Source organism: Monodelphis domestica, chromosome 3 (assembly GCF_027887165.1).
Source record: "Monodelphis domestica isolate mMonDom1 chromosome 3, mMonDom1.pri, whole genome shotgun sequence".
NCBI classification, from domain to species: Eukaryota; Metazoa; Chordata; class Mammalia; order Didelphimorphia; family Didelphidae; genus Monodelphis; species Monodelphis domestica.
This window is the reverse complement of record NC_077229.1, coordinates 68679211-68702097: the sequence shown is the minus strand read 5'-3', so window position 1 is coordinate 68702097 and position 22887 is coordinate 68679211. Positions and strand designations below refer to the sequence as shown.

Genomic DNA, 22887 nt, shown 5'->3' with positions numbered 1-22887 from the left:
CCCTCCCTCTCTCTCTCTCTCTCTGCAGGATACAGCTATCAGATGAATCTTTCCTCCTCCACAAGTGGTGAGTATTTTCATTCTGGGAACAAACAAAGAACACCACTTGTCTGTCCTGACCCTGTTCTGATAGCATTCTAGGAAGAAGAGGATGAACCAGCAGTGTAAAAGAGAGAGGAAGACATCATGTCTTCTGACTCCTACACTTCAGTCTTTCCCAGTTGACTCAGTGGCCAAGCCCCAATGGAGTCAGTTTTACCTGTGTCTTATACACTCAAACCTTCCATGTCACATGGGTATTTGGTCCACAATTGTTAAATATCCGATTTCTCTTGAGATGTGGCACTAACAACTCTGACTCCAACTCCACTGTCAATTTCTTTTTCCTTTTTTTTTTTAACTTTTAGCTTCTGTCTTAGAACCAATACTATGTATTATCACTAAGTAGTAAAGGCTAGGCAATGGAGGTTAAGTGATTAGCCCAAGGTCACAATGCTAGGAAGTGTCCAAGACCAGATTTGAACCTAGGACCTCTTGTCTTTAGACGGGGCTCTCAATTTACTGAGCCACCCAGCTGGCCCCCACCACTGCCAATTTCCACAGGTATGGTCTGCCTCTGTTTTCATTCATTCTTTGGAAACTCTTGCTGCCCTTAACTGTGAGACAGAGATAAGAGATGTTCAGATCACAGATTTAGAGCTGGTAGGAGACTTTCAGATCATCTAGTCCAATTCCTGGTCTCATTTGACAGTTGAGGACACTAATGTCCAGAAAGGAACAGAGGCTCAAGGTCATATAGGTAGGAAGCAGGACGGCTGGGTTTGGAACCCAGATCTCCTTTCTCCAAATCCAATATTCTTTCTTCTGCATTGCATTGCAAGAGATATTCCTCTGATTTATGGCTAGAGATTTCATGAAGGATTCATTAGTGAACAGATTCTGCTCAGTTTTCCTTTGAAGAAGAAATTGGAGTTTCAGCTAGGTGTCCTTAATGATGGTGATGATGATGATGATCATCGTTGTCTATCTTTTATCTAGGATTTTAAGGTTCTCAAAGTACTTTACAGATATTATCCTTTTGGATTACACATCTGAAGCTCAGGCATGGGAGATATCTGTCCTTCCTATACAGTAGTCTGTGTTTGGTCATGATGCTGGGAGACTAGAAAGGGTGTGCAAAGTCTTGGAGATTTGTGGTTCCCTCATGGATGTGTTAAGAGGGCCAGAAAACTTCATTTTCTCCCGAAGGACAACACCTAATGGTGGTTGCTGAATGTGTTGAATGATGCACAGGCAACATCTCAGACAGAGCTCTCTCCTCTTTTTTGCAGCTGGAGGTCCCAACTTTGAGCCTTTCACACTGAAGTTCACCATCACCAACATGAGGTACACAGCAGACATGGGGGAAAGGGGCTCCAGCATATTCATCTCCACTGAGAGAGTGCTGCAGCGCCTGGTAAGACATGATCCTCTCCCATCCTTTTACTCAGCTGCCTTCTTTAGCCTGGGTATTGGGAGTTGATCTACAAGTCCCATTTCCTTCTCTCCTTTCTAGCTCAGTTCCTTGTTTGAAAAGAGCAGCCTTGGCTCTCAGGATTTTGCAAGCAAATTGACCTTACTGAGGTGAGAGCTCTGGGAGTCACTGGCCTTGCCCTCAAGCATGTATACATTGGTGGCCTCTAGAAAGATGACCTCAGCCTTTAGTGGACAGGCAGACTTTCCAGGCCTTAAATGAATTTATCCACATCCCCTTATCGATATAGTGAATTCAGACTTGAAATTTTGGCAGTTCCCCCCAAATTCTCTAAAGTAGATCCAGTGAGACCTATGGCTGTTGCCCCATTTCACCATCATTACCATTTCAGTGTTTGCTTCAGACTTCATGGGGGTGGCTGTCCATATTTCAGAAGTTGTTACCAAGCTTCTCAGACCCTCTTTCAAAAGGCTTCCAGTGACCCTTTTTCTCCTTTCCCAGGCCTATGAAGGAGGGAAGAGCAACCCTAGTTCATTTCACTTGCATCCATCGGAGAGATCCTGCCAGCCCTGTCCTAGATAGAGAAAAAATTTACTGCGAGTTGAGCTATCTGACCTGGAGCATCACCAGGCTGGGCCCCTACACATTAGAGAAGGATAGCCTCTACCTCAATGGTAAGTATCCCCATTCAGGATATGCTCCTTGAGATATCTCCTTCATTTTCAGGAAATAGCCATCCTGCCCAAAATTTTCTCTGTCTCTTCCTCTCCCCACTATAATATAAACCCACTACAGAAGCAGGGTACCTAATGAAATAAGACGAACAACCCTGACTCAGCAAGTGTATTCTCTCCCTCCCTCTTCCTCCCTCCCTCTCTCCCTCCTTCTCTCTCTCTCTCTCTCTCTCTCTCTCTCTCTCTCTCTCTCTCTCTCTCTCTCTCTCTCTCTCTCTCTCTCTCTCTGTCTCTCTCTCTCGGCAACTTGACTTCTCTATCTTCCCCTGCCCTGGCAGAGGAAATAGTTTATCTTTCTCCCAATATGATTCATATCATTCTCTGAAAAAGGGAAGGGACAGACTGACCTAAGGGATGGCCTGTTGTCCACCCCGTAGTTCAGTATTTTAAGCATCAATTTCCATTGGAGTATTTAGTGACCTAGCCCAACACCTTTGCATATAGTAATAGTTCCATAAATGTTCCTTCACTGGTAAGTAGACCATGCCTACAAATTAACTTCTTTGTATTATTTCCTAATTTCATTTGGCTCGGCCATCTTTCCCCTATCCCTTCTCTATTCTTAGACCCATATTTCTTTGTTTTTGCTTACCTAATTTTCTATGATGTTATGACCCAGACTTTTCCATGCTTCTTCCTGGGAAGAAGTTATCTTTTGCCTGAGATATAATGAGCCATCCCATATCTGGAAATGAAGCAATCAAGGAGACCTTTGTTGGAGTAGAAATTTATGTTCTGCTTGAAGTGCAACAGACTCCTGATCTGGACCCTTTCTTCTTCCTTCTAGCACCAGCCCTGATAGTTTTACTACCTGATTGCCTAATCCTAATGGCCCCAGATTTCTCTCCTCAGATTTTTGTCTTTCCTCACATGGTGCATCTCTTTCTCTTTCTCTGTAGGTTACAATCATTTGGCCGTGGCCCCCACCAAAATGCGTGAGTGTCTCTATTGGAAAGGGAATAGTTACTTCATTTTACCCTTCATCTTCAAGACTGATTGGATTTCCTGGTGATAATGACAATAATACCATTCATATATTATTTAATATGTTATTTCATTTGATCCTCAATAAAACCCTGGGAGGTGGGTGTTATTGATTTCTGAATTTTCCATATGAGGAAACTGAGACCGAGAGACATTAATTTCAGCTAGCAAGTACAGGAGGCAAAGTTCAAACTCAGGTCTTCCAAACTCCCAAATCCAGCACCCAATTTACTCTGCTGTCCTTAATTTCAAGCCTCTCATTCTCTTTGAGCCCCAGTTTTCCTCATCTGGAGAAGGAAGGAATTGTATTAAACAGCCACTGAGGTCTATTTCAGCTCTATATTTATGACCCTAACCTTCCTATTAAGCCAGGAGAATAAGGAGAGCATGTAGTTTCCTAAAGATCGGAGCAGAAAAAGAGTGGATTGTTTCATACACTTAGTGTCTCTTTGTCTCATTCTCTTTTTCCCATGCTGAAAGCTTCCTATTCTCTCATAGGATTTCAGAGATGTCTCTCCTCCATGGAACAGATCTGTCTCCCAAGTGACCAGGTCCAACAAATGGGATTCTGTTTCATTGGGTCATTCACCCCGAACTTTACTTTTCTCTTTTGCCACGTTGGGCTCACTCTCCCATGTTGTCCACTTTTTGGATTCCGGGTTATAATGAATGAAGTCCAGTCCTACGCAGTGTTAATAAGTATGTTCATACTCATTTGAATCCTGGGTTCATTCCCCTATTTGACAAGTGGAGTTAGGCCCCAATGTGACTGTGTGAGCTAGTCAAAGACCTTATTATCCAAGGCTCTGATCCTGAATGACATCCTGCAGAAGTGATGAGGAAGGAATCCAAGAAGTGGCCTTCGCAGCTTTGGGGAAGTAGTGAGAAAGACTTCGGACACAGCAGGAAGCCTTTTAATGGATGTTAAATGACCACTTTTCTAGGATGTTCTTCAGCCACATGTGTTTTGAGCAGCCTTACAGCTTTGAAATTATACAATTTGGTGATTCTGTGAAGAAAAGACTCCAGTTAAGGAAAGGGGACTCCAGATCTTTCTAGACCCTCTTGCCTCAGAGCCATGGCCTTTTGCTCTAATATTTCCTCTTCTTTTACTATAAATTGGATGGAGATGACAAGATAAACTATCTTCAAAGTCAGTAAATTACTCAACAAACATGTGTTAAGCTCCAACTATGTATCAGCTACTCTGTCAGGTGATGGGGGTGTAGAGTCAAAATGAAAGGAAGCAATCCTTTCTCTAAAAGCATTCACATTTTATTGTGAGGGATGACATCTATATGAGCATTGATGGGTGTGTATGATACACACACTTATGTAGCCCAAATTCAAAAGTCAATTCAAGGTTGATGGAAGAGTGTTAGCAGTTGGTAATAATCAGAAAGGAATCCCTTGCAAGGTGGTCTTGAAGGAAGAAAGAGAGATTCTATTGAAGAGGTGAGGAGCAGTGCATTCTAGGCATGAGTTGGGGTCAATGAAAAACAATGGAGATGAGAAATATAGTACCCTATGTGAGGAACAGAGAGAGTCTTGTTTGGCTAGACCATAGGGTGTGGGAAGGAGAATAGGGCATCACAAGGCAAAAGGTGGTCGTTTAGGGCCAAGTTGCTAAGGGTGCAAAAATGATTCTGGAGTCAGCAAATCTGGGATCAAATCCTGCCTCTGACATTTATGACCACTGTGGCCTTAGGCAAGTCATGAGAACTCTCTAGGTCTCCATTTCCTCTTCTATAACATGAGGATGTTGGACTTGATAGACTTTGAGAGCCCATCTTGCTCCAGAATGTCTTCTATTTGATTCTAGAGGTGACAGAGAACCACTGGAGCTAACTGAATAAGTACATGACATGGCTAGATCTTTACTTAAGGGGGCATGATAGAGAGCAAGGATACTGGCAAGTCACAAGCTCACCTCAGCACTATGGAACAGAGGAGGAGGAGGAGGAGGATAAGGAGGAGGATTCACAGGTTGGAAGTATTTCTGTCAGTCATAGACCAGGCACCTCAGCTCCTTTTCTTATGCCAACCTTCCTCACAGGAGCTTGGGCATCCAGCAAAGGCACTGGATCCCATGGATTAAATCATTTGGTGAACTAGTGCATATTGAATTCCTCTCCTATAGGGCCCTGAGTTTGTACAGAGCATCCACAACTGCTCTGAGTTCTCTGCTTTTAGGTACAAGAAATTTCTGCCCATCTTGAAACATTTTCCTTTTTTTCCGGTTTTAGCACCAGACCCAGCAGTAGCACCTGGTTGTCCCCTGTGGGCCACAGAGCCTGGAGGCTCCCAAGGTAAGGAAGAGAGGTTGATTCTGTGTTCTGGCAGTGGGGTCAAACTAGATACAGATTCCTGTGCATTTCATATTGGCTAAAAAACTACAGATTAGCATTACCTATGTTAGCTACTGTAATCCCTTTATCTTGTTAAATATCTCCCAATTGTATTTTATTCTTATTCTGCCACACAGAGGACTTTGTGGGCCTCAATGTGGGCTATGAATGTGGCACCTCTGGGGGCCTAGTCCCAAATGGAAAGTGGGCAAAATATATGCTGTTTAAAAGAAGAATGGGCCCCAGGCCTTTCAGAGGTGATGTCTTTCTAAGAAATAGGCACTTTCCAAACAAGGAAAGGGCAGAGCTGAGGTTGCATATCATCTAGAAGCCCTAAGTCATAAAGACCAGAGATTTAAGTTTTGAAAAATTAGTTTCTACCATTGAAGGATGTTCTCTGTGGAAATTTGGAATAAATCCCTCTGTTCCTATTTGAACAATAAGGAAACTATAGCTGATCTAGGTAGGAATTCCCTGCCCTGATGGGTTTTTGCCACAAGGATCCTTCACCCCCAGGTCCCTGTAGTGTCAGGGGCGGGGGAGCACAGGACTGATCCTGCCCCCTTTGACTTAGGATTTCCAAATCATGTTCAGCACCAAGGCAAAGGAGTCTGGTGAGGAACCTCATAATCATATGATGTGAAGGAGCTAGTGTTGTCTAACTTATAGAAAAGACGAAAGGAAGATATGATAACTGCTTCCAAGCTTTTGTAGGGCTGTCACATGGAACAGAGATTAGGCTTCTCATTATGTCCCAGACAAGAAATCTAAATTGTAAATATGTAAATTATGGCTGGAGATTAGAAAAAACATCCTAAAAGTAAGTGCTGTCCCAAAGTGGAATAGGCTGCCTCGAGGAGTAGTGGCTGCTCCTTCACTGAGGACCATAAAGCATTGGTGAATGTTCATTTGTTGAGATCATTGTGGAGGGGTTTGTTTTCCTCAGATAGCAAACAAGACAAGATGGCCTCTGACATTCCTTACAATTTTAATACCATCCAAGCCAAGAGATATCTTGTCTCCCTGTCTCATAGCTAGTTTCCCATCTTATAACATTCAGAGCTGATGCTATTAACTATCTTTCATTACAACTGTTTTTCCAATTGCTTCTGTGCTAACCACGTCCCCTTTAGTCACATCCCCTCCAGCTCCATCCCCAGCACCAACAGCTTTCTCAAGCACAACAGGTTCAAAGACACTGGATCTCTGGGTTATATCCTGGAAATTGTGCCATGCTTTACTCTGGGATTAGAGCTCAAGAGACATAGAGCAAGGGGGAAATTGGAAGACTGGGCAAGGCTGCTTTATGGGATGCATCAGCAGGTCTAGGATGTGAGGTTTTCATTCTAGGGCTGGGGTAGGTGGAGAGGGAATGGAATGCTGAAAGAACAATCAAACACAGGGTGTTAGTGGGTGTGCTGACTGGATATCCAGGATTGAAGTATTGGTATTCCTCTCCCTTTTTGGCCACAGCTGCTAGTTTAAGCTTCCAGGCTTTCACCACCATTCCCGAGGTGCTGTACACAGAAGATATGCATCTTTCTGGATCTGACAAGTTCAACTTCACCAAAAGAACCCTGCAGCAGTGAGTCTGCCCAATCCCTTCCTCATACCCCAAAAAGTCTGCTTTGTTGTGAATCTCCCCTTACCCTTGTATTCTCAGGAAATTCATTCCTGTTTTGGGGGTATGGTTTAGAACAAATTTTCTAAGATAAATATTCAATCCAGTGGGGATCTTGGTTTAAACTAAGCTCTCATTTATAGACATAATGGAAGCAATTCAGCCATACTTCAGGCAAACCAAAGGCCTTTCCCACAGCCTGAAGGCTATTCAGTTTCTATGTCTCTGTATCTGGGGTTCCTGTCATTATTCTTGCTATGTTTCTGTGTCACCATCAACATTTTTTTTCCCAGACCTTTGAAGAATGGCTCAGAAACTGGAGTGAGTTGCCTGTACACACACAAGAGAAACCTCAGAAGCTCATTCAGAGACCAAGAGAAGGTTTATTGGGATGCAAAAAGAGCATTTCACTAAGCTGGGCTTTTCCTCCTCCCTTGAAAGAGACAGTCTACTCAATGATGAGGAGCACAACAGAATCCCCAGCCTTTTCCTCTATCCTCATGCTACTTTCCCCTCCTCCTGCTAAATTTCCATTCTGATTCTGACCTTAATATTCTCTCAAAGAATCATTACTTCTCAATACCCTTTTATTACACCAAACACAGAAAATAAACCCTACCCCTATCTACTTTCCTGTATTTTCTTTCATTTGGGATTTTCTGGGTTATTGTATTTTAGGTGCAAAAACAGAGACATCTCAGTTTCCTATTCTTTTTTTTTTAATATTTTATTTGATCATTTCCAAGCATTATTGATTAAACACATAGATCATTTTCTTTTCCTCCCCCTCCCCCACCCCCCATAGCCGACGCATAAATCCACTGGGCATTACATGTTTTCTTGGTTTGAACCCATTGCTATGTTGATAATATTTGCATTAGAGTTTTCATTTAGAGTCTCTCCTCTGTCATGTCCCCTCAACCGCTGTATTCAGGCAGTTGCTTTTCCTCGGTGTTTCTACTCCCACAATTTATCCTCTGCTTATGGTGTTTTTTTTTTCTCCTAGATCCATGCAAATTGTTCAGGGACATTACACCACCACTAATGGAGAAGTCCATTACGTTCGATTATACCACAGTGTATTAGTCTCTGTGTACAATGTTCTCCTGGTTCTGCTCCTCTTGCTCTGCATCACTTCCTGGAGGTTGTTCCAGTCTCCATGGAACTCCTCCACTTTATTATTCCTTTAAGCACAATAGTATTTCATCACCAACATATACCACAATTTGCTCAGCCATTCCCCAATTGATGGGCATCTCCTCGTTTTCCCGTTTTTGGCCACCACAAAGAGTGCAGCTATGAATATTTTTGTACAAGTGTTTTTGTCCATTATCTCTTTGGGGTACAGACCCAGCAGTGCTATGGCTGGATGAAAGGGTAGATATTCTTTTGTCGCCCTTTGGGCATAGTTCCAAATTGCCCTCCAGAATGATTGGATCTGTTCACAACTCCACCAGCAATGGATTAATGTCCCTACTTTGTCACATCCCCTCTAGCATTCATTACTTTCCTTTGCTGTTATGTTAGCCAATCTGCTAGGTGTGAGGTGATACCTCAGAGTTGTTTTAATTTGCATCTCTCTGATTATAAGAGATTTAGAACACTTCTTCATGTGCTTATTAATAGTTTTGATTTCTTTATCTGAGAACTGCCTATCCATGTCCCTTGTCCATTTATCAATTGGAGAATGGCTTGATTTTTTGTACATCAGTTTCCTATTCTATTCAATGCTTTTGCTTTTATTTTTTAAAGTCCCTTATCTTTTGTCTTAAACTTGAAACTAAGTATCACCTCCAAGGAAAAAGAGCTGTAAGGTGGGGGGAGGAAGAGGCTAATCATTTGGGATTATATGATTAATGGGGAGACACAGCAAGGATGTGTCTGAAGCCAGACCTGAGCCCAAGACTTTTAAATCTCAAGACCTGGCTCTCTATCCACTGATTCATTTAGCTGCCTCTATTCAATGTTGTTAAATATAATTTGCAATTTCCGGGTCCAGAGCCAAGATGGCAGAGTAGAAGCAGGAAAGCTCAAAGCTACCATGAGAATCCTCTCCAACCAATGTACATTAGAAGGGAGGATAAGGGTGATGATTTGCAATGCTTAAACTTTCCTCTCATCATAACTGGCTCAGAGAGGGAATAATTACCATAATCATCAGGGTACAGAATCATATGTTATTGTATAGAAAAGTAGGAGGGGGGGACTCTGATTAGGAAAGAGGGATGGTAGTAGGAGAGAGGGGAAAGTAAGGGGGAGATAAAAAGCAAGACTCTGGTGAAGTGAGAGGGAAAGGAAAAAGAACAGAAAGGGGTATTATAATATTAAATAGGTGGTCACCAGGGATTTAATTCCAAAATCTCAAAATGAATTAGTAAAGTGTAATTTATGATAGTTTATTTTTACAATAGAGGGAAGATATTGAAGAAGAGAGAAAAGGGGAGAGACAAAGAAAGAGAGTGAGAGAGATAGAGAGAGTGATAGACAGAGACAGAGACAGAGGGAGAGAGAGAGAGCTAGAGCTCCAGTTTCCTCTGAACCACTTAGAAATTCTAAGGCACCAGTCAGGGGAAAGGTGTCTCAAGACAATAGGCCTTTCATGGAGGTTCATACCTCCAGGAAGGACAAGGAAGATGTCAGCCTAGACACTCACCACTGTGACTGTCTAAAAGGAAAGTAGTCTGAAGCCTCCTGCACAAGCTCCTCCACGGGTCCAGTTCCACAGCCAAGTGTCTTCACTCCAAGTCTGACTGTTTATCTTCCAGTCTCTCCTCAAGTGTCTGTCTTCCCTCCAGCTCCACGTGACTGTCTTCACTCCAACTTCAAGGGACTGTCTCTGTGTGTCTCTTTTTCCACTATTTTAAAGACATTTTTCTGCTGTGTAGCTTCCCCTAATTTTTATGTCTACCAATCACAGCCAATGCTCCACACCAGAACTGCCCACTCTTTCACATGTGGGTCACAGACCTCCCATTCAATGTATGAAATGGGTGTTCACAACTTTCGTGGTTAATTCACACCTTTTTTGGTTAAAATGAAAAATGGGTAGATCTAATTTAAGAACTTAGTTTACACTTTGGGGATTAAAATCTAAAAATAAACAGGTGATTACAATGTAATCTTCACTATCAAGGAACAGCTAAGTACCTCCATTGTTGCAATTTGGGGAGAGCCAAATCCAATCTTCACAAGGGAAATCAAGATGGAAGGGAATATACAGTTGGTAATCATAACTGTGAATGTGAATTGCCTTGAATTTACCCATAAAACAGAAATGGATTTTAGAGTGGATTAAAAACCAGAATCCTACTATATGTTGTTTACAAGAAATGCATTAGAGACAGGATAACCCATTTAGATTAAAGGAAGGGACTGGAGCAGAATTTATTGTATATCTAAAGTAAAAAAAAAAGTAGCAATCATGGTTTTTTAGACAAAAACTAAAGTAAAATAGATCTTATAAAAAGAGACAAGGAAGGAGATTACATCTTGTTAAAAAGTACTATAAACAATCAAGTAATATCAATACTAAATATATATGTGTATATATATATACTGATTGGTAAGTTTTGTATGGGCCTTTATGATTGATTTGTGTGTTGGCTTCATGAGAATAAGTTTCTGTGAGTGGGAAAGTTCTTGACTTCGTTTGTAGCTGCAGTTTTGCCTGGAATTATGTACCTAAATAAAAGCTAACCCATGATAGTCTTTTGGCGTTGGATTTGAGGGTCTGATCTTTTGGTGATGTTTTAGAGAATTAAGGTACAGGTGTTTTACTCTTGCATTATTCCTTCTGAGACCAGGGAATTCCATAGGTAAGGGATATTGATGAGAGGTTATGCAAAGAGTGGGCAATCACATCTTGCCAAGGGCTACTCTGAGGCCTCCTTAGCTACCACTCCTGACTCTGTCAAGGGGTCCTAGGGCCTGATGGCTCTCAGCAAGTAGACTTTCATGCCCAGATTGTAAATTCAGCCCCCAGAGCATGAGGTCTTGGTCAGAGCTGGGTGAGGGTCTTTGCATTAGGAATCCATAAAATACTTTTATCTGTACTCATGCAGTGGACATTGCCATTAGGGAGATGTCTCCTTCCTCAATGGGAAAGAATAAAGACTGCAAAATCTACTATGTACTCTTTGACTCCAGATTTGTAATTAAAATTTGTGTGTGGTCATTTTATTTCATCCTACACTCCAGAAAGAGAACAAATTTAAAAGTCCTTATTTAAAGACTAAATTGGAAATTCTAAAAAAAGGAGAAATGAATAAAAGCAAAAGTAAGAGAAATATTGAACCAATAAATAAAAGTAGAAGGTGGTTTTATGAAAAAAGTGTTGGTTAATTTGATTTAAAAAAAAGGAAAGAAGAATATCAAATAATCAGTATCAAAATTGAAAAGGGTAAAATCATAACCAATGAAGAGGAAATTAAAGCTATCATTAGGAGCTATGGTAGTGTTGGTCTCTCAGTAACCGAGGATGACGATTGTCTTTGTGTGCTTTTATCTATGATAGATGAGTGTGCACAAAGACACTTGTGTGTGAAAAGTCCATGTACAGAGACAGTCCCACTCTCTTGGCATTGGAAGCCTGGGTCTAGTGGCATGAAAAGTTGTTACACCTAGAGACTTCCTCAGCTGCATTGGATGGCCGTTTTGTCTTTTGTGCTCCAACACACCCTAAGCACTCCACAGTGCTTTGCTGTGTCGCCTTCTCAGCCATTGAAACTTCTTATTGGTTTCTTCTGTCTGTTCAGCCGAAGCATTCTTCACATGCTGGGTGAGCAAGGCCCTGGTTCACCAGGGGTCTATGACCCGATGGCTACACCAACAAGGTTTAGCCGGCCTGTCGAAGCCGTTGCCCGGGGTGTGGCCACTGCCGCATGCTAGCAGCTACTGGGAGCCACAAGTGAGAGCTGGGTGTCAGGTGGGGGTCAGAGGCTGGAGAGCTGCCCTAGAAGGGCACAACAAGCCCTCCATACCAGAGATACTACCCCTCTCTGAGCTCCCCATACACCCCATTAGGAGCTATAATGCCCAATTATATGCCAAGAAATCTGACAAAGTGTAATGGATGAATATTTACAAAAAGAGAAATTGCCCAGATTAGCAAAAGAGGAAGTAAAATCCTTAAACAATGATAGGGAATAGGGGAAATGGAGTGTTAATTTGGAAATAACATAGAACTATCAAATAGTCAGAAAAACCGAGTCTTTAATCAGGATAGGGATAAGTCCAGTATTTAATTCTTTATTGGTGCCACAACTTTTACAGGGTATAAACCCTGGAATCTGGGGATGTGGCACCACACTAGATGACCACTCCAAGGAACAAAAGACTTGGGGGAACCCATATGCCATTTGGGGGGAAACCAGGGTCAAGGAAAGGTGATTGACAATACAATAGCTACAAGAAAATGAGACTGTTCAAACTACATGGATAGGATACAATCAAGCCTGGGAAAGGAATCATAGCTAGAGGCTAGGTTGTAAGAGAAGGGGGCTGCTTGTGAGGGAGGCCAAAATGACCAACCTTGAAAATACAGGAAGAACTTAACAAGCTGGCTAGCCTTGGAAGTTAGTCAAACCATAAATATGCCAAACCCCAGCTGCAAGGGGTACCAGATAAAGGCCAAGAAGACCCCAAAAACATAAGAACCATAAACATGCCAAACCCCAGCTGCAGTGGGTACCAGATAAAGGCCAAGGAGACCCCAATAACATAAAATTGTCAAAGTTCCAAGGATGGTATGTCGCAGATAAGGTTCTGGAATTGGGGGGGCCATACATGCTGAAAAGTATTTAAAGCCCAGCTTCTCAACTTGTAACTCTGATGGCAGAGGTTCCCACTGGTGCGTACTAGTTCTATAATAAATGGCCTTTTTCCTTGCCTGATTGCATTGTCCGCGGTCTTCCTTGGTGGTGGGTGAAATCCTAGACCTTAACATTTGGGAGCTTGCCCGTACCCCTCCACCTTGGAACCCCCCAGACAGGAGGGCCTAAGGCACTGCCTTGGACCAGATCTTCAGGTGAGCTGAGTGTGTTGTGGCTGTGTGTGCGAATGGTGACCGAATGTGTATGGGAGAGATGAGGACCCCAGATGGGCATAAGGCTTAATGGAACATTCGTCCTTGCGGTTTGTACAAGGGTTCCTATGCCAAGCCCAAGGGCCTACCTTTTTCTAAGGCAAGAGGCTTAGCCTCGCCACGTTGGTCCAACCCTCTCACCTGTTTCTGAGTGTGGACTCCCGATTTCTGCAGTTCTGTTTCTTTCTCGAGAAAGCCAGTCAGAAAATGGAGAAAGCATCTGTGTTCAGGGAATACGGTCCTGGGCACGTCCCTAAATCGGAACTTTCAGGGTGTTTGAGGCCCCTGAGTATGGAGTTCAAATCTCCATCTGGCTGTCAGGGCCCTGAGCATGAGATTTCACATCTCTGTCAGGTACCCTGGCACTTTTCGGAATTCCAGTTCCCCCAGAACAGAGTTCAAGTTTCTGTCTAGTTTGGGAAAGGGGTTGTTGTTGAGGCACCTTTTTGGGAAGATATTGCCCCTAAGAGAGACTGGGGGACGCCCCATGATCTCTAGGTGATTTTTAGACACACTGAGGTTTTTTTGCCATGTGGAGGAGTCGGGTGGCCAGCCGCTTGCTGCCGGACCCTGACAGGTAACCGGAGACAGTTGGAGACAGCCGAAGGGACCTGGCCACTGATGAGTAATTGCTGGTATCAGGTTTCTTCTTTACTGGGGCTGGCCTGACAGGCAGAGGAAGGAAGCCGAAGGCAGTTGCTGGTGTCAGGTTTTTTCCTGATTAAAATCTAGCTGCTTTGGACAGTTGTTAACCCTTTCCTTGCAACTTCTTGGTCTCAACAATAGAAAATCAGCCTGTTTGTCAAACAGCTTGCTTAAGGTTTTACGGTCCTTACAAGTACATGCCAAGAAATTAGATCTTAAGATAAGTTCCTAGGATCGGGGTAGTTTACGTGTCCGTGTCTCTGTTGTTTGTGTTCTGGCTTTTGCTGTTTGTCTCATGTGTCTTTCTGTATTTGGATGCAGATATGTGGATGTATGGGAGAGGGTGTCCTATAGGATTCGTTGAGTCTTTGTTGTGTCTGGATTAATGGGAAAAAAAACAGGGGGGATTTTTGGATGCAGGGTCACAAAGGAGAATAGATTTTGCACCCCTGCACCCTCTGCCTGCGTTCCAACCAGGCAGGCTATGATGAAGTAACACTGTGCTTGCTCCTACAGCAGGCTTCAGGGTGGGAGAGAGAGTACAATTACCTGTTCAATGATTTTTCCCTCCTTCATCCTTTGGATGGGCCCCCAAAGGAGCGGAAGAGAGAAAATTCTGAACAGAAAAGGGAGATTCTTACTCCATAGTTAGAACTTTTCACTTAAAATTAATTCTCTGGCCTCAGACACTTCCCAGCTGTGTGACCCTGGGCAAGTCACTTGACCCCCATTGCCTAGCCCTTACCACTCTTCTGCCTTGGAGCCAATACACAGTATTGACTCCAAGACGGAAGGTAAGGGTTTAAAAAAAAATAAATAAAAAATTAATTCTCAACATCGGTGGATAGCTAATGATTTTGATATAGTACAAATGTAATGTATTACAACAAAACTCCTGATTAATGTTTTCTTTGTTAAACCTTGCAATGTATAATGATTTCAGTGAATTTGAGAATTGTGTAAATGTGATTGATAGCAAGTCTGATGCAGAGAGGAAAGTTTATTCTGTATGGACAGAAATCGCACTGACTACTTTATAGATGTAAAAGTTTTTCAGAAAAACTTATGTTGTTGAAAAGAACTTATTCTAGAATTTGAACTTGGGAATCCTTCAAATCACATTTATTTTAATGTATGTGTTGTCAGAAATAGCAGCAAGAAATTATATTACACATGAGTTTTTTTGTTTTTTTAATAGTTAATCTGCATGGGATTAATGAGATAAGTGCTAAAAATTGATATCTTACAAAAGGGGAAATTTTTAAATGATCAATGTCATATGAATTATTTTTAAACGTGCAAAATGCATAGGAAGGAATTTGTCATCTAGAAATTCATGTATGTATTCAGATGCCAAATGCTGGAAATTAGTAATGCTGAATGAATGCTAAATATGTATGCATTATATTATGAAGAGGATTAAGTTTTCCACCTAAATAGGTTAAGGGTATATGACATACATCCTGTATGCCTTTAACAAGACAAATTCAACCAGCCCTGTAATCGAGAGGGCTTGTCATGAGGATTAAATACAGTCTAGTTCCAGATATATCAGAGAGGTCAGGCTGGAATGCCAGGTAACATGTCACTAACTAGGGAAAGGTGATTAAGTACATGTGAGAGGAAATAACTTCATATCTTATAACCTAACTATATAAGTTAATAATTGGATTTTGGGGTGTCTGGATTCATTTTATGAAGTGCTCCATTTCAATGAGAGTAATGAATAGAGATACTAGTTGATATTATGATACAACAAATTATAAATTGGAATTTAATCAAGTATGTAGCAATATTTTGAGCTAAAAGACAACTAAAATGGAGGATCTAAATGCTTTGTACTTCAGTTTGGTTACACATTGAAAGATAGCTAAAGAACTTAATCAAAGTTATTTGGAAGTTGTGGAGTTCAAACTAAAATTTGCTAAGAATAAATTATTATGAAAGAGGTTTGATAAATTCAAAATTTTAAATTGCAGTAAGCTAGTCACTGGTTAAAGACGGATGGGCCAGGGTTGCTAAGTAATAAAATCTAAGTCAAGGCCAGCAGCCTTGCGATAAAATTGCTCAGAAGCTATTAACCCCTTCCTTGCACCCAGGAAGGAGAAAGAAGTGCTTATAAAATTATGAACTGACATAGGGGCTTCAAAGAGTTAACAACCGCTGTGTGATAGAACTTAAAGATGAGTATATCTTAATTGTAGGAACGGAGGATTTAAGGTGCTCAAGCAAGCAAATATTGCCATCCCTGTCTGACCAAAAAAAGGTTGTTTGCAGCTGTGGAATCTTACTACAAACATTCCAGGTCCAGAATGATTAAATGAGTAGTGTAATATTTAATTGATAAAGTTACCTCATATGAGTTCTGGGATTGTTGGTTGATATTTTAATTACATTTTTGATCTGTATAAGGATATATGTGGCAAACAAGAGCCAACGAATGGGTAGGGTATTAAAAATGGCACATATGTGAAAATGCTTGCTCATAAATTTATGATTGTTATATGTTATATGAAGAATGGCTCAGAAACTGGAGTGAGTTGCCTGTACACACACAGGAGAAACCTCAGAAGCTCATTCAGAGACCAAGAGAAGGGTTACTGGGATGCCAAAAGAGCATTTCACTAAGCTGGGCTTTTCCTCCTCCCTTGAAAGAGCCAGTCTACTCAATGATGAGGAGCACAACAGAATCCCCAGCCTTTTCCTCTATCCCCATGCTACTTTCCCCTCCTCCTGCTAAATTTCCATTCTGATTCTGACCTTAATATTCTCTCAAAGAATCATTACTTCTCAATACCCTTTTATTACACCAAACACAGAAAATAAACCCTACCCCTATCTACTTTCCTGTATTTTCTTTCATTTGGGATTTTCTGGGTTATTGTATTTTAGGTGCAAAAACAGAGACATCTCAGTTTCCTATTCTATTCAATGCTTTTGCTTTTATTTTTTAAAGTCCCTTATCTTTTGTCTTAAACTTGAATCTAAGTATCACCTCCAAGGAAAAAGAGCTGTAAGATGGGGAGGGAAGAGGCTAATCATTTGGGATTATATGATTTATGGGGAGTCACAGCAAGGATGTTTCTGAGGACAGACCTGAGCCCAAGACTTTTCCATCTCAAGACCTGGCTCTCTATCCATTGATTCATTTAGCTGCCTCTATTCAATGTTGTTAAATATAATTTGCAATTTCTGGGTCCAAAGGCAAGATGGCAGAGTAGAAGCAAGAAAGCTCAAAGCTACCATTAGAATCCTCTCCAACCAATGTACATTAGAAGGGAGGATAAGGGTGATGATTTGCAATGCTTAAACTTTCCTCTCATTATAACTGGCTCAGAGAGGGAATAACTACCATACTCGTCAGGGTACAGAATCATATGTTACTGCATAGAAAAGTATGAGGGGGGGGACTCTGATAAGGGAAGAGGGATGATAATAGGAGAGAGGTAAAGTACGGGGGAGATAAAAAGCAAGACTCCGGTGAAGTGAGAGGGAAAGGAAAAAGAACAGAAAGTGGTGTTAAATTTAGACTGAATATAAATTGGTGGTCACCAGGGATTTAATTTCAAAATCCCAAAATGAATTAGTAAAGTAAAATGTAATTTATGGTAGTATATTTTTACAATAGAGGTAAGATATTAAGGAGGAGAGAAAAGGGGAGAGAGAAAGAAAGAGAGTGAGAGACAGAGAGACAGAGGGAGAGAGAGAGAGAGAGAGAGAGAGAGAGAGAGAGAGAGAGAGAGAGAGAGAGAGAGAGAGAGAGAGAGTGAGTGAGAGACAGAGACAGAGACCAAAGGAGAGAGAGAGAGCTAGAGCTCCAGTTTCCTCTGAACCAGTTAGAAATTCTAAGGCACCAGTCAGGGGCAAGGAGTCTTAAGACAATGGGCCTTTCATGGAGGTTCATACCTCCAGGAAGGACAAGGAAGGATGTCAGCCTAGACATTCACCACAGTGACTGTCTAAAAGGAAAGTAGTCTGAAGTCTCCTGCACAATCTCCTCCACGGGTCCAGTTCCACAGCCAAGTGCCTTCACTCCAAGTCTGACTGCCTATCTTCCAGTCTCTCCTCAAGTGTCTGCCTTCACTCCAACTCCAAGGGACTGTCTCTGTGTGTCTCTTTTTCCACGATTTTTTAAAATTTTAAACATTATTTTATTTGGTCATTTCCAAACATTATTCACTGGAAACAAAGATCATTTTCTTTTCCTCCCCTCCCCTGCTCCCACCACCATTCACTCTCCCATAGCCGGCAAACGATTCCACTGGTTATCACATGTGTTCTTGACTCGAACCCATTTCCCTGTTGTTGGTATTTGCATTAGAGTGTTCATTTAGAGTCTCTCCTCAGTCATATCCCCTCAACCCCAGTAGTCAAGCAGTTGCTGTTCATCGGTGTTTTTACTCCCACAGTTTATCCTCTGCTTGTGGATAGTATTTTTTAGATCCCTGCAGATTGTTCAGGGACATTGCATTGACCCTAATGGAGAAGTCCATCACCTTCGATTGTACCAAAGTGTATACTGCAGTCTCTGTGTACAATGTTTTCTTGATTCTGCTCCTTTCGCTCTGCATCACTTCCTGGATATTGTTCCAGTGTCCATGGAATTCCTCTACTTTATTATTTCTTTTAGCACAATAGTATTCCATCACCAACATATAACACAATTTGTTCAGCCATTCCCCAATTGATGGGCATCCCCTCATTTTCCAATTTAGCCACCACAAGGAGTGCAGCTATGAATATTTTGATAGCCTTCCCTAATTCTAACCTTTTCTTCTTCGGCTCTACCTTTTAGTCCAGTGATTTACTTTGAATCAGTCCCCCTTGTCCCCTCCCTTGATGTTTCCCTTTTTAGTCCCTACCTTTTTGTTCCCTCCCCCTCCCCCCTCTCTTTCCCTCCCTTTTTGTTCTCCCTCTCCCCCTCCCCCCCTTGGTTTTCCCTTCTCCTTACCCTTGTTGGGTAAGATAGAATTCAAGATCCCAATGGATCTGGATGTTTTTCCCTCTCAGAGTTGATTTCCCTGAGATTGAGGTTTAAGTAACCCCCCCCCTCTCTTCCTCTCCTTCTTATAGGAGTTTTCTTCCCCTCCCCTTCCCCTGTGAATCTTTGTGTGAGAACCATTATTCTATTTGGTCTTTCTTTACCCCCTATTTATACATTACATTTTCCCCACATATTAGTATACATAGGTTGATATAAATGTAGTCCTTATAGAAGAGAGTTTGAGTAAAAGAAGATAACATTTTTCCCCTTTCCTTAATATTTACCTTTTCAGGTATTCCTTGCTCTTTGATTTTCGGTGTCAAACTTTCCACAGAGCTCTGGTCTTTTCTTTGCAAAAAGTTGGAAGTCTTCCATTTTGTTGAATGCCCATACTTTCCCTTGGAAGTATATAGTCAGTTTTGCTGGGTAGCTGATTCTTGGTTGGAGACCCAGCTCTCTTGCCTTTCTGAAGATCATGTTCCATGCCTTACAATCATTCAGAGTAGAACTTGCAAGGTCTTGTGTGACCCTGATTGGCATTCCTTTATATCTAAATTGTCTTTTTCTGGCTTCCTGTAAGATTTTTTCTTTTGTTTGATAGCTTTGGAATTTGGCAATTACATTCCTGGGAGTTGTCTTTTGGGGGTTTAGTGTAGAAGGTGTTCTGTGAGCTCTGTCAGTGGATGTATTGCCCCCTTGTTCTAGAATCTCTGGGCAATTTTCTTTGATTATATCTTGTATCACCATGTCCAGTTTGGTGTTTATTTCTGGCTTTTCTGGGAGTCCAATTATTCTTAAATTTTCTCTTCTCCCCCTGTTTTCCAGATCTATCACCTTGTCGGTGAGATATTTTATGTTCTCTTCTAATTTCTTGGTGTTTTGGCTTTGCTTTATTAGTTCTTGCTTTAAAGCCTGGTTTTCTTTTACAGTTTGGTCAAACTGGTTTTGTAGATGCGTGAATTTCTTTTGCATCATTTCCCACTTTTCCTCCCAGAGGGCTTCCATCTTTTTGGTCCTTTCTGATTCAAATTCTTCATGGGTTTGTGGAGAGTTTCTATTTCCTTTGGAAGATTTTGGAGAATTTTCTTGTATATCTTCTTCTATCTGCTCTGTATTTTGTATTTTGGCTCCATAGAATGTGTCCAGAGTCGCCCCTTTCTTCTTATTTTTCTTGGTATTTTGGGGCTTCTGTGCTTCTGTGGAGTTTGTCATCTCTGAACGTGGAGGATTGGCTTTTCTTGTCTTTGTCTGGTGATCAGAGGCTTTAGTCCTGGGCAGATGTTGGTTCTATGAGCGTTCCCTGGGTTAAACTGAATATGCCTCACTGGAACTGGAATGGAAGGGTCGGACCACGAGGCCACACTCTCCCCCTGGCTCGATTTCCGGAAGTTGCCTTCAGAATCCCTGGCCGTGAGGCTGTTTCGTCGGCCTGCGGGGGGATGGGCTGCCGCTTCCCCAAGCTCCGAGAGCACAGACTTTCACTGAGACTTGGATAGCAGGATCCAGCCCGTGAGGCTGTCTTGCCCGCCCTGAGGGTTCCTGTTGTTTTGACCAGCTCTCTGCAGCGGAGGCCCCAGGCAGTAACTTTCACCCGGACCGACCAGCTCTTTGCAGCGGAGGCCCCAGGCAGTAACTTTCACCCGGACTGGGACTTGGGTAGAAGACCCTGAGGGTTGTTGTTCCTCAGACCCTGCTCTCTGAGCCCGTCGGGGCTGCCGCTTCCGGGAGCCTTGGACTCTGCGCTCCTACCCCTGAGGTCCGAGGGATCTCGGGTTCTGGCTTTTAAGGGGAGCCGTACCTTTTGAACCGGGTCCAGGTCCAGGAGGAGGGTTCCCAGGGTCTGTGCTGTTGATCGTTTTGAATTTCGGCGCCTTAGGAGCTTCTAGTTTGAGATCGGTCGGGAAGGGTTTTCCGGAGATCTGAACTTCAGCTTTCTCTAAGCCGCCATCTTAACCGGAAGTCGGCAGCCTCTTTTATATCAGTATCTTTGGAAGTAATTCCTTCTGTTTAATCATGAAGGACAAGCAATTTGGACATGTTCTACCCAACTGACACCCAAAGCCCACCCATGAGGAGATATGGGAGAGGGATGAGGTAGAAGCAATCCTTCTGGGAGTGGTCAGGGTTGTTGACCATTTCTAGCTCTGGCAAGGAGGGAGAACAGATGACTCTGTGGAGGGACAGAGGTTCAGGAGGAAAGAAATATGACAGAAATCCACTGATACTGATTCCCAAGGCAATACCCTGTCACTGTTCTGAATCAAAAGATTGAGTATGGTGTACCTCTGACTTGTTGCCCTCTTTCTGCTTCTGATATGACTGAGACACAGGTCTATCTTTTAACCTTCTTTTCAGGCATTGATGCTAGTGTGGTGACTGTCACCCACAATCTAGACCAGGTGGCATTAGAAGCTTCTGGGTATCTACAAGTAAGCACTATGGAGAAGCAGGAGCCTTCTTTATGATCATTCTCCTAGGTGGTTTGGAGATGTCTAGCTTATATAGGGCACACCAAAAATCTTATTGCACTAGGAAGTTAAATTAGGTTAAGAGACTCACCCAGCACGAACCTGGGAGAGATTTTTTTTATTTTTTTAACTTTTAAACATTATTTTATTTGGTGATTTTCATACATTATTCATAGGAAACAGAAATAATTGTCTTTTCGTTCCCCAACCCCGCCACCCCTCCCCTAGCCGAAACGCGATTCCACTGGGTATCATGTGTCCTTGCTCTGAACCCATTTCCATGTTGTTGGTATTTGCATTAGAGTGTTCATTTAGAGTCTCTCCTCAATCATATTCCCTCCACTCCTGTAGTCAAGTAGTTGCTTTTCCTCTGTGTTTTTACTCCCACAGTTTGTCCTCTGCTTGAGAATAGTGTTTTTTTTTTTTTTTCTCATAGATCCCTGCAGATTTTTCAGGGACATTGCATTGCCATTAATGGAGAAGTCCATTACGTTCGATTGTATCACAGTGCCTCAGTCTCTGTGTACAATGTTCTCCTGGTCTGCTCCTTTCATTCTGCATCACTTCCTGGAGGTTGTTCTAGTCTCCATGGAATTCCTCCACTTTATTATTCCATTTAGCACAATAGTATTCCATCACCAATATTTACCATAATTTGTTCAGCCATTCCCCAATTGAAGGGAATCCCCTCATTTTCCAATTTTTGACCACCACAAGGAGCGCAGCTATGAATATTCTTGACCTGTCTTTTTCCTTATTATGTCTTTGGGGTATAGACCCAGCAGTGCTATGGCTGGATCAAAGGGCAGACAGTCTTTTATTACAATTTGAGTATAATTCCAGATTGCCCTCCAGAATGTTTGGATCAATTCACAACTCCACCAGCAATGAATTAGTGTCTCCACTTTGCCACATCCCCTCCAGCATTCATTACTTTCTTTTGCTGTCATGTTAGCCAATCTGCTACGGTGAGGTCATACCTCAGAGTTGTTTTGATTTGCATCTCTCTGATTATAAGAGATTTAGAAGACTTTTTCATGTGCTTATTAATAGTTTTGATTTCTTTATCTGAAAACTGCCTATTCATGTCCCTTGCCTATTTTTCAATTGGGGAATGGCTTGATTTTTTGTGCAAATGGTTTAGCTCTTTATAAATTTGAGTAATTAGACCTTTGTTAGAGGTTTCTGTTATGAAGATTGTATCCCAATTTGTTGCTTCCCTTCTAATTTTAGTTACATTGGTTTTGTTTGTAGAAAAACTTTTTAATTTGATATATGTAAAGATTAAAAATTTGGGGAATCTGAGGCAGGGTAGAAATTAGTTTCTCTCTGCAAGGAGTATTATTTTTATGAGGTTTATTAAAGGTCAAGGGTTAAAGAAAATACAAGCAAGAGAAGCACATGCTAGGTTTGCCATGAGGCCCATCCAAATTTCACTCACATCATGAGACGTGTCTCTTTGACAGTGGGTGCCAGGAAGAGAAGAGACCCTTTAAATAATGATTTTGCTGTCAGCCCAGGTGAGAATTCAGTGAGATTACAAAGCA

General features: G+C 42.0%; 1 protein-coding gene across 1 annotated transcript in view; it reads left to right on the top strand.

Annotated features, from left to right (window-relative positions):
- LOC103104521 (mucin-16-like) overlaps nucleotides 1-7789 on the top strand; it is a 125382-nt gene extending 117593 nt beyond the window's left edge. Inside the window, exons 34-41 of the mRNA XM_056820593.1 lie at nucleotides 29-67; nucleotides 1332-1456; nucleotides 1556-1623; nucleotides 1976-2148; nucleotides 3108-3143; nucleotides 5439-5501; nucleotides 7014-7125; nucleotides 7455-7789. Coding sequence (XP_056676571.1) covers nucleotides 29-67; nucleotides 1332-1456; nucleotides 1556-1623; nucleotides 1976-2148; nucleotides 3108-3143; nucleotides 5439-5501; nucleotides 7014-7125; nucleotides 7455-7575 — 737 coding nt within the window. The 3' untranslated portion in view covers nucleotides 7576-7789. The remainder of the gene's footprint in view (nucleotides 1-28; nucleotides 68-1331; nucleotides 1457-1555; nucleotides 1624-1975; nucleotides 2149-3107; nucleotides 3144-5438; nucleotides 5502-7013; nucleotides 7126-7454) is intronic.
- Nucleotides 7790-22887: the final 15098 nt, after the last annotated feature.